The 11,373-nt window shown below is 38.1% G+C and overlaps 1 protein-coding gene across 2 annotated transcripts in view; it reads right to left on the bottom strand.

The window, feature by feature from the left end:
• LOC107690973 (acid-sensing ion channel 1-like) overlaps positions 1-10,645 on the bottom strand; it is an 86,095-nt gene extending 75,450 nt beyond the window's left edge. Inside the window, exon 1 of one of the 2 annotated variants that reach the window (XM_016489415.1) lies at positions 9,782-10,645. In XM_016489415.1, the coding sequence (XP_016344901.1) occupies positions 9,782-10,345 (564 nt within the window). In that variant the 5' untranslated portion in view covers positions 10,346-10,645. The remainder of the gene's footprint in view (positions 1-9,781) is intronic. The other variant, XM_016489416.1, reaches the window with a different exon arrangement.
• Positions 10,646-11,373: the final 728 nt, after the last annotated feature.

The following is an 11,373-nucleotide window of genomic DNA, read 5'->3' as shown; positions in this document are numbered from 1 at the left end:
GTGTGTGTGCACTTAGGATGGGTTAAATGCAGAGCACTAATTCCTAGTATGGGTAACCATACTTGGCCACGTCACGTCACTTTATATATATATATATATATATATATAGTATAGGCCAGTATATGATTTCTCAACATTTATAATTATTTTTAGCAACAAATTTTTAAAATTAAATATTATATAATTTGAATTTGAATTATTAAATATATAATTATGAAACATTATTGCTTATTATTAATGAAATATTAAAAATATTTGAATAATATTAAAATATTAATTATTTATATAAATATTTAAAATAAATAATTGATTCAAATATTCACTCATAAATATGTATTTAAAATATTTACTTTATTATTTATATAAATATAAATGAAATATTCAAAATAATCTTCATTTGTATATAATTTCACCTATTCTAACTGATGTTTTCAATACTATCACAAGAAATTCTTTGAAAAAAGAACTGCAATGTCAGCATGTTTAAATATCGTTTATTTATATCGAGCAATAATATGCAAGTGCTATATTAGTATATTATTATAGTGTTATATTTCAATTTCACAAAGAAACGTGCAGCATTTTGTCCAAGCAATAATAAAAGGACACATTTAATTTATAACTTGTCTTAAATCTCATTTTGTAAAAAAAAAAATCGTGAATCAAATTGAATCGTGAAATCAAAATCGTGAATCGAATCGAATCGTGAGTTGAGTGAATCGTTACATCCCTAAAAATTATTAATAATTCCCTTCAAATTCCAGTTGTTAATTTCTATATATGGAAGCAGAATCATTTGTGAAAGAATCACAATGCATCTGTGGATCAATTCCCTCAACCCTGTCCTCAAATGCCTGCTTGATTATTCACACTGCATCAGAACTGAGAATATCTGCATAAACCCATACAGTGAATGGATCCCCACACACTCCCAAGAAACATGTTCGCATACAACTCACCACCACTTTTTACAAACCACTGCAAATGTGTGAACATATTTTAAGGCACGCTGACCCGGCATTACCTTTAATGGTGGCGGCATTCATTTTCCTGCCAAAAACATTGGCCTTTGACTCTCATGACTCATTTATAACGCAGCTCTCGCGCACTTCAGGAGACTGATAGTGTCAGGAAGGTCCTAGAAAAATTGTGCCGTTTCCAAAAATCATCATAAAAGTTATTGATGTAGACTGTATTGTGACACCACTTCTGGCGAATCACCCTCGAGTCAAACGACGAACATCATAAGCCGACGATCATGAGACGAGTGGCATCGTCTTCTGAGGTTTCCTCAGCCGTGTCGCCGCAAAAGATGCCGCCGTCGTTTTTTATGCTAAAATCCGCCTCAATCTCTTCAAGTCTCTGGGGCACGGCAACAGTTAGAATGAGAAACATAAAAAGCGAAGCGAATCTCATCTCAAAGAGGACTGCGAGCAGCAGGTCAAGATGAATATTGATCAAAGAGAGTCAGAAAAAAGCATCCGGGCTCAAAGCAAGCACCTGATTAACGGTTAGTGACAAATGCTTGAATTCGCTTAAAAAAAAGAAAGTTTGCATCTGACGACAAAACAAAAAGAATCACATAAACGTCTCTTGAGACTCCAAAGTCCGTTTGTTTGTTGAACACAAGCTATCTGTGCTCTGATAATGCATGCTGGTGCAAAGGCCTCGCTTTGTTTACATCGTTTCTTGCAGCACTTTGTATCAAACTTGCGACAGAAATACAACAGACGTGTGAACAATAGTGTAATCTAGAGTGAATTCCATCATGTCGGCATGAAAGTAAATTACCGTAATTACAATCACGAGCAGTTAAGTTGCTCTCGCTGCTTTTCTGACATTAAACGGAACACGGCGTTATAAAGACGGAAGATGCTTGAAAGGCAGTGTTCAAAAGACATCTATTATGTGATTTTTAAGTTTATCCTCTCACCCTTTGTATTTTCCTGGCGTAGCGTGAACGGGACAGTTAGATAATGCGTTTTCCTGTAGTGTGAAGATCTTTTCTTTCATTGTGCATTGAAATAATGGAAGGATGCTGTGGTACAGAGTGCGCATTAAACATACACAGACATACTTTAACAACAATCAAACACTATGTCCGGTTTTATTGCATTATGTGCATTATGGATCAAATTTGAGCACTCTCAATATGAAAACACTCACCAATTTTGCACTAAGACTGAGCACAGATGAAATCTAGCTCTTTATCTTTAAGGGTGACCGTGACTTTTTTGTTGGTGCTGGAACAACATTCCTCTCAAACAAACTTAACCTTAACCCTAATTCAAACAATTAAAGGTGCTGCGCATAAAATGTGTCTTGAGGTGTCACCTGTAAAATAAAGTCCCATAATCGCTCTCTGCCTGTCAGTCAGCTTCACATTCAGGTTTTGCAGGAAGGGCATGCGGTTGAAGGGATGAAGACAGGTTAAATCAATAGTTAAGTCTTGCAAAATGGCTTACAGCACCTTTAAGACTCCTAAAACTGAGAGAAATTATTGATTCATAAATCCTCAAGTATGTGATTTGGGCTTTACCACTTGTAATTTATGGAGACTGTAGAGCAGTGATGGGCAAACTTGGCCCTTCCAGGCCACTTTCCTTCAGAGTTTAGCTCCAACCCTAATCAGAACTGTCCGTCTTGCCTGCGCTTATTTCACTCCTCCCCTCACTGCAGCCGCCTACTCTCACCTACATTTCAGGCAAGGCGAGGCGCATCTCAAACAAGCCCATTTTCTTCAAGACTACTAGAAGGCTACAGGCAGGTGAGTTTTATCAGGGTTGGATCAAATCTCTGCAGGAAAGTTTGCCCACCCCTGCTATAGAGAGAGGGTGCTATATGGCTGTGATATAGCCACAGCCATATCACCCTGCAGCCCAAGACTGGTTGCCCACTGAAGCTACGCAGGGCTGAGCCTGGTCAGTACCTGGATGGGAGACCTCTTGGGAAAACTAGGTTGCTGTTGGAAGAGGTGTTAGTGAGGCCAGCAGGGGGTGCTCATCCTGTGGTCTGTGTGGGTCCTAATGCCCCAGTATAGTGACGGGGACACTATACTGTCAAAAAGCACCGTCTTTCGGATGAGACGTTAAACCGTGGTCCTGACTCTCTGTGGTCATTAAAAATCCCATGGCACTTCTCGTAAAGAGTAGGGGTGTAACCCCGGTGTCCTGGCCAAATTGCCGCCCTGGCCTTTGTCAATCATGGCCTCCTAATAATCCCCAACCACTTGATTGGCTCTATGACTTTCTCTCCTCTCCACCTGTAGCTGGTGTGTGGTGAGCGCACTGGCGCTGCTGTCCAGTGGCTGCCGTCGCATCATCCAAGTGGATGCTGCACACTGGTGGTGGTTGAGGAGAGACCCCCCCACATGATTGTAAAGCGCTTTGGGTGTACAACAATACACAGTAAAAGCGCTATATAAATGCATCATTCATTCATTCATTCAGGGTGGAAAATCAAGGTAGGAAGAAGACGATAAGGAGGATAAAGAGGATCAGAAGTGAAAACAAGAGCACATCGATTTTTAAACAAATCTTTAAACAATACTTTTACCTCTAGGAAAAGTAAACCAGGATAGAGATGTGAGAAAATAGGCATTCCAGTGAAATCATTTGTGAGATGTTGACCCAATCACAAACCCTATTGCATCTACTGGTGTGAAATTGTGAAAGCAGAATAAAAAGAAAAACCTGTATAAATCCCAATTGGTAAGAGTAAGAGCTTGTGCCTCAGACATTCCCGTGATGTCAATGTCACATACAAATATCAACCACAATACTTTACTGACGCAGTCATGAACAATTCAGTCTGCGTGGTGAATTGGGTCTAGAAAGCAGTTCTATCGGCTGAAAGAACTTTTAGTTTTATTCTATTCAATTGCCTGAACAAAAATCTATCAAAAATGACGTCACCTCAATGTTATTCGACCTTTAATGCCTTTTAAAATGTCAGTAAATACACTACCTTTCAAAAGTTTATGGCTGGTATTTTAATGTTTTTGAAAGAAGTATCTTCTGCTCACTAAGGCTGCATATATTTGCACAGTAAAAACAGCAAAATTGTGAAAAATTATTACTATTTAAAATATCCGATTTATATTCAAGTAGGTTTTAAAATGTAATTTATTCCTGTGATGCAAATCTGAATTTTCAGCATCATTACGCCAGTCTTCAGTGTCATATGATCCTTCAGAAATCATTCTAATATGCTGATTTGCCACTCAAGAAATATTTCTTATTATCATCAATGTTGAAAACTTAATTCTGTTGTGCTGCTTAATATCTTTGTGGAAAGATAATTATTTCAGGATTATTTGATGTATTGAAATATTAAAAGAACTGCATTTATTTGAAATATTTTCTAACAATCCTGTAACGATGTAAAAGTCTGTCGCTTTTGATCAATTTAATGCATCCTTGCTGAAAACAAATGAAATTTCTTTCAAACAAACAAACAGAAAAATACATATATATCCTATTGACCCCAAACCACAAGTTGATTAACATATCTACACAAATGTTCAATTACATGTTTTTGATTCATCAGACATTTTAAACAGCTACCCACTGGGGTCCTTTGTGTACTTAACTCAACAGGCAAAATGAATAGTTCATGACAGCATAAAATAAAGCATGACAGAAAATGTACAACCCAGTCCATCAAAGTGACAGTTAATCACTATTTGTAGCACAATCTCTGCACACACACACACACACTCCCTTCCAACCTTCAACATTCTTACAGCCACAGATTACAAACTTGCCAGAATTTAATGCATTATGAGAATAATCACACATCCATCAGTAAAGTCATTGTGTTGCTTGAAAAACCTGACTAAACCCATTCCAAATGACTTGATGAAGCGGTTTAGAATGAGTCACTGGCTGGACAAAAAAAAAAAAAAACCTGGTTGCAGCTCAAGGCCCTTTGGACTTCAAGGCCCGGAGGCAACAGCCAAATCGGTCCTATGGTTAATCCGAGCCTGTGTGTCTCACATGGGCATTACAGCTCAATGTGTTTGTGCATGTGTGCCAAATGCTGAATCCTATCTCAGACAAGGCTAGGGCTGTAGCTATCGATTATTTTAGTAATCGAGTATTCTACAGATTATTCCATCGATTAATCGAGTAATCGGATAAGAAGTTATTTTTCTTTATTAAAGAGCAATACTAAATATACAAGAGATAATAAGATAGATCTCTTGAAATAAACAACTAATTTGTTTTCTTTTTAGAAAAATTAAAATTTTTATTGCTGAAATTGCATACATTAATAACCGTGAAAACTAAACCATTTAATGTATTTAATTGCCAAATTACATTCAAAATGCAAATACACATATATCAACAAAAAAATTTAAATAAATAAATAAAAATACAAAAATCTATTTCACATTACTTTAAAAAAGGTAAACAGTACAAATTTAAACTAAGGCATAAATCTAAATAATAGTAATAATAATAATAATAATAATAATAAAACATTGCATTTATGTCGTGCAACTTAACTTTCAAGTTTCAGCCTAACTAAAGCTCAAGCATGACATAAGCCTTTACTGTCTTCTTGGAAGACTTTGTGGCTTTTGTGAGAGGCAAAAATCAGTGGAGAGGAAGGTAACTTGGAACAAGAACAAGAGACCATACACAATTTTTAAACACATTTTTCTGCAACATGAAATTACGAGTTATTTGGATAATAAACCCTCTTAAATGTGTGTGTGCGTGTGTATGTGTGTGTGTGTAAAACTTGTTTTTGATATCCTTCATATTCTGTGTGCGGGTCAGTTCATAGCAGTGATAGAAATTAATCTGTTCCAGTAAGTTTAAATTGATTTTTACATTTTATGGGCATTTTTACCTTTATAAAGCCTTTTTTTTTCTAAAAGTGTGCATCATCTTTTGAGTCATATTTTACAGTCTATGGTAGTTACAGTAAATCGACTAAACGAAGCCTCGAGGCTTTTGTATTCGAGTTACTCTAGACAAGGCAAAATATTTCATATAGGCTCATCATTCACATAGAATTTAATCAAACTATACATGAAAATTCTTAGTATAATAATTCCTAAATATGAAATTTATTTTTTATTTATATTCCATGCAAGAGATATCATGTACATACAATGTATACATAAAGTTAAAAGGGGAAAAAACGCATAAAATTTTAGTGTTACAATCATTATCTGCCACACTATGTAAATGCATTGTAAAAAAAATAAATAAATAAATAAAAATTGGAAAACAATCTATGCAATATTAATGTTTCAATCGTTATCAGCCACATAATGCAAATGCATTATAAAAAAAATTAATAAAAAAATAAGAAAACAATGCATCCAATTTTAATGTTACAACCATTATAAGCCACACTATGTAAATGCATTATATAAAAGTGGAAAAAATGAATGCAATTTTAGTGTTATCATTATAAGCCACAAACCACCACATATTGACAATGTCACATAAAGCGTTTACAGAACATTTTTTTTTAAATCAGAACATAACGGTTATGTTTTATGCACCTACAATGTTTCAGTGGACTAAAGAAAGACAATGCACCTTAACTGTTTGAGCAGCACAAGCACTGGAATACCTTATGCGCAATGTTCGACAAGGAATATATAATGCACTACTGTGTTTCTCCCATAATGCATTTGTTTAAGGGCAGAACCTCATGAACCTTAGCATGAATGTTTGTGCCCAGCAGCAATCTGACAGCTATTATAGTACTTTCACAAAACAGTTTATATACGCACGTATTTGTGCACATGCACATACAAATGCACAAAGTGACGGCTTTGGAGTCATCTCAACTACCTAGTGAGTGTTTGTCATCACGCACAACAATAGCAATTACCCATGAATGATTTGCAGTGCAATGCAATGCCTTGTTGCCAGGCAACACTCATGTTAATGAAGAAAGCCCTTTCTCTAAGTAAAAAAGTATAGGGCACGTTATTCGGCCGATAGAAAGGGGGCTTGAAAATGAGCTGGATCACAGCAATTCGACCGTGATGCTCAGGCAGCTGAAAACAGATGTATGTAAGGTGTTGAGGGTTGTGCTTTTGAATGCTAAAGACCAGGATCCAGCCCCTGAGGGTTTCAAGAACAACACTGAATGTTAATAGGTACTTGGGTTTTCCTAAGTACGCTTAATTTTCATTAAGCACTGATTTCTCTCTAAACTAGGTAAGTGCGCTCTGGGCCCAGAGGTTTTACACTGGTACTCAGCATTGATGTATATATTGTCAGGAGACAATATTGTAGATACCTGATCGCAATACTTATTTTCATTAGAGTCAATCAAAATCCACTATAGAGATAATTAGCGTAATGTTTGCACTCAAGAGTTTATGGCACTTATAGTCCAGTTAATGACACCCTATTGTACCTCATTTGTACTGCTCATTTAGGATACTTACGATGGAAATTAAAGGTAAATGATACAAAATGAGAAGCAGGGTATGTGGAACACACCAAATAATCTCTCTGCTAAATATCTTAAAGATTAAAAAGCCATTGTGCCAAATGAACTTGCACGACCTATTGACATCTCAGTGGAATAGTTTCCCAAAAATAAAAATTCTGCCATTGATTCACTCTCATGCCTTTCCAAACCTGCGTGACTTCACTGCATGGAACACAAAAGGAGAAATCTTTACTGGTCACTCTATTGCATGATTACTATTGCATATTACCATGAATGGGGAGTAAAAATAATATTAAAACATATTAGGGGTAGACAGATTATCAGTCTGGCCGATTATCGGTGCCGATATTAAGCATTTTATTGTTATCGATATCGGTCATTAAAAAAAAAAAAAAAAAAGCAGAAAGTTTTTTGTCAGAGCCCTTGTTATTCTTCATTTTGACATTAATTGTCATTTTTACACCAGACATACATATCAGTTCAAAATATCGGTAATCTGTCTACTATCTGTAATAATCGGTATCGGACCTGAAAAACATCTCGGTCGACCCCTAAAACATATTAGTATGAATGGGGACTAAGGCACTCGAGCTTCAAAAAGCATGCCAAAGCATCCTAAAATATCATAAAAGCAGTCCATAGGACTTACTATATACAAAGTTTTCTGAAGCCCTATGATGAATAAAAAAAAAAGATTGCATGACTTCAGAGGACTTGGCACATAGTGTCATACAGTTTTATTTGGTCGTTTTGGAGCTTTCAAGACCCAGTCATCATTCATTTTCATTATAAAATAAATGACCAGGATATTCTTCAAAAATTCTATTAAAGAGAAAGTCATAATAGGATGGATTAGAAATGGCACAAATTTGGGTAAATAATGACAGAAATTTTATTTTGGGGTGAATTATTCCTTAAATCTTAATGCTTTACGGAAAACATGCAAATGTATATTTTGAACAAGTGTGGAGTACCTTCTTAAGGCATAAAGAAGACTTTCCTCTCATTTCCTACCCCATCCATTTCTGACACCTGCAAAATTCTTATTATGATTGTGCATGCTGATATATAAAGCGTGCATAAAGCCTTCTAGGAGGTGTGGACCTACATTAACCTCAATGTTCAACATCCCCTTAACTTAGACCATAATGATAGCTGAAGTAATTTGTTCCACATGTCCAAACCAGGATCCAAGAATAAATTAGAATCAGTCACAGGACTTGTCTCAATATCTGGCACATAACTCTAAATGCTATTCATAAAAGGAAATGCAAAAGCAGCAAATAGAAAAATACAGAAAAAACATCTCACAGGAATGCATCATCTAAAGGAAACCACTGTAATCAATCATTATCACTGTGCAATGCATGATAACACCTGTTTCACATTTGTTGCCCTCTTATACACCAAATCTTCCTGTCTTTCATAGTCTGCCAGCCCTTTCAGTGCAATAACTAACTGCAAGAATGCGACATTTCACTCTTTGCCCTCAGCTGTTTATAATGTAATTTCTTTATTTGAACAAGGTATTTATTCATATAAGACCACAGCTTAGGCGTAGCTAAAGTGCCAATGGAATGAAGTGGGAAATATTAAATAACAGAAATGCTCAACATGCTTTAGCCTACACATGCCACAGATAAAACAAACCATTTTAATGCAAAGCTTCTTAATTAAGTTCATCAGCGTAGCTCAGAACTTGCTGCTTGTCAATCTACATTCAATCAATTTCAAATGTGGCGATCATGTTTTAATCAAACTAGCCCATAAAGGATGACTATTTTCATAAATCCAGTTTTTCTTTAGATTAGAGCTGATTGCTTTTCTCACTAAAAAAATGGCAAACATTAGCATAAAGATATTTAACATTCTCATTTTCAAGTTACAATTCCCTCACTGCTGGCAGAAATTAATCTTGCCTTAGTTGTACATTTGTGCAATTACAGTTGGACTTGGTTAAGAATTGAGTGAGAGAGCATGTGCACACTTGTAATGCCTTTTGAGAAGTAGCCATTTGACAGTCATTTTTGATTTTTACTGCTCAGCAGCCATTGATTTATAAATGTAATTGCATATTTCAACGCATAGATTTTTCAGCTGCAAATGGTTTCAAGGGGGAAAAAAACTACACTGCACCAGCAAAAAACTGAGAAGTCTCTTGTCAACAAAGGAGTAGTCTGAAGGGGGGAAAAAAACTAGTTTGCGTAATTCAATACACACCGTCTCAGTCAATGGCCCTGTATAGCTCATGTCGAGCAATATTTTCCAAATAAACCAACAGAGCTTGAACTTCAGTTTGACACAACTTTCAACTGAGAACTTAGAAGAATATACCACCATGGTAACTTACAGTGGTGAAGTTTAGTGGGATGCATTCCTCCCCTCTGAAGGTGCACTGCAAGAGCATGTCGTTGATATCATGGCCCGTGCGGTTGTAGAAATCCGTCATGTTGAACTGCTTGGCCTTGAAGTTGACAAAATTAGCCTTCTCCTTCAACAAAGCCAGGACTTCCGGCTCGGCCAGGTGAGGGTTAGCGATCTGGTGGTTCTCGTTGAGCAGTGCCAGCAGCTCCCCGACGTGGTACAGATCGTTCTTCGAGATCTTCGAGAAACGAAACTCATTGAGGTTGCAGAATGTGACAGCCGGAAAGGTGAGGTTGGGCGCCGCCACCTCGTCAAGTTTGGTGACGTGGGGGAACTCGAAGTAGTAGTACACTCTGTCCATGCACACAAACATCAGGAGACCCAAAGAGCCCATGAAGGACAGCGTCCATAAGAAGCGACGGAACGTCATGTGGCCATAGGCGAATATGTGGCTCATGCCATGTAGTGTGGAGGAGTTGGCGAAAACTTGCAGGCTGGACGGCCTCACACTTTCAATGCTGTCTTCGGAGTCTCCCTTCATGGCTGTCATTGGTATCCAGTGAGACAAATGGTAGAAAGTGTGCAACGTGGCAAGTCTAAACGCTTGAAAAAGCAGCAAGTCTTTGAAGAGGTTCCTTACGATTTCTCAAGGAGCTTTTCAGTTAGTGGCAGTCCTCACTCCATCCGCGACCTCTTCCACCGTCTCTAAAAAAGCAGCTGTCATTCCATGCAGAACCAAACACAATGACAGCTCCAGAACGACCAAGTCACATGAAAAGACAGGAGTGACGCCGTCCAGTTTCTGAGGGACAAAGCATAAAGAAGTGAAGGGAAACCAAAACACGCTGATGGAAATGAAAGATCTCGCCTTGGCGAGAGCAGCTGATTGGAGTGTGCCTCCTCCAGTCGGCACAGAATGGCTTTACATCGCTATGACAATGGCATGGAATTAATTAGTGAATGAGAAGATTACAAGCGCCGAGCGTCTGTTGCTCGGCGCCACTATGTCCCCTTGTGCCACTCCCCAGCTGAAAATCAAGGGTCATAGACCTCCTCCTAGCCCACCTCTGCGTTTGACAGCCTCAGCCGGGTTCCTCTTCTCTCCTGAATTCACGGCGAGCCGTGGCAAGCACTGCCTCCTGATGTTTTGGAAAGCCAATGTGGTGGTCTCGCCCCGGACAGCGAACGTTTCTTCCTCCAGATCTGGAAATGAGGATTTATGCACCTCTGCCGGCTGCCTGCCTGCCACCCCTCCTCTCTCTCCGTTGCTCTTTAGTAGTCAGGATCCATCCCACTGCTGAGCGTCTGCTTCACCACAGCCTCTGTGTGTGTGTGTGTGTGTGTGTGTGTGTGCGCGCGAGAAACATGGGGGGAGGATACTAGCGGGGCTGGGGGTGCATCGACTCTGGGTTTCGTATGATAGGAAAAGCTCTCAATGTGCAATGCTGTATTTCAGCTACAGGTAGTTGCAGAGAAGCAACCATCAGCACCATGTGATTGTATCCGAGGAGGTTGGTTTTTGCAGAGAAGCACATGCTCATTTCCCCCACTAAACCTGCATATTAATGTAGTTGGAGT

This window comes from Sinocyclocheilus anshuiensis, unplaced genomic scaffold (genome assembly GCF_001515605.1).
Source record: "Sinocyclocheilus anshuiensis isolate Anshui unplaced genomic scaffold, SAMN03320099.WGS_v1.1 scaffold102, whole genome shotgun sequence".
Taxonomy (NCBI): domain Eukaryota; kingdom Metazoa; phylum Chordata; class Actinopteri; order Cypriniformes; family Cyprinidae; genus Sinocyclocheilus; species Sinocyclocheilus anshuiensis.
The sequence above is the reverse complement of the archived record's forward strand: the minus strand, read 5'-3'. Positions and strand labels throughout refer to the sequence as shown.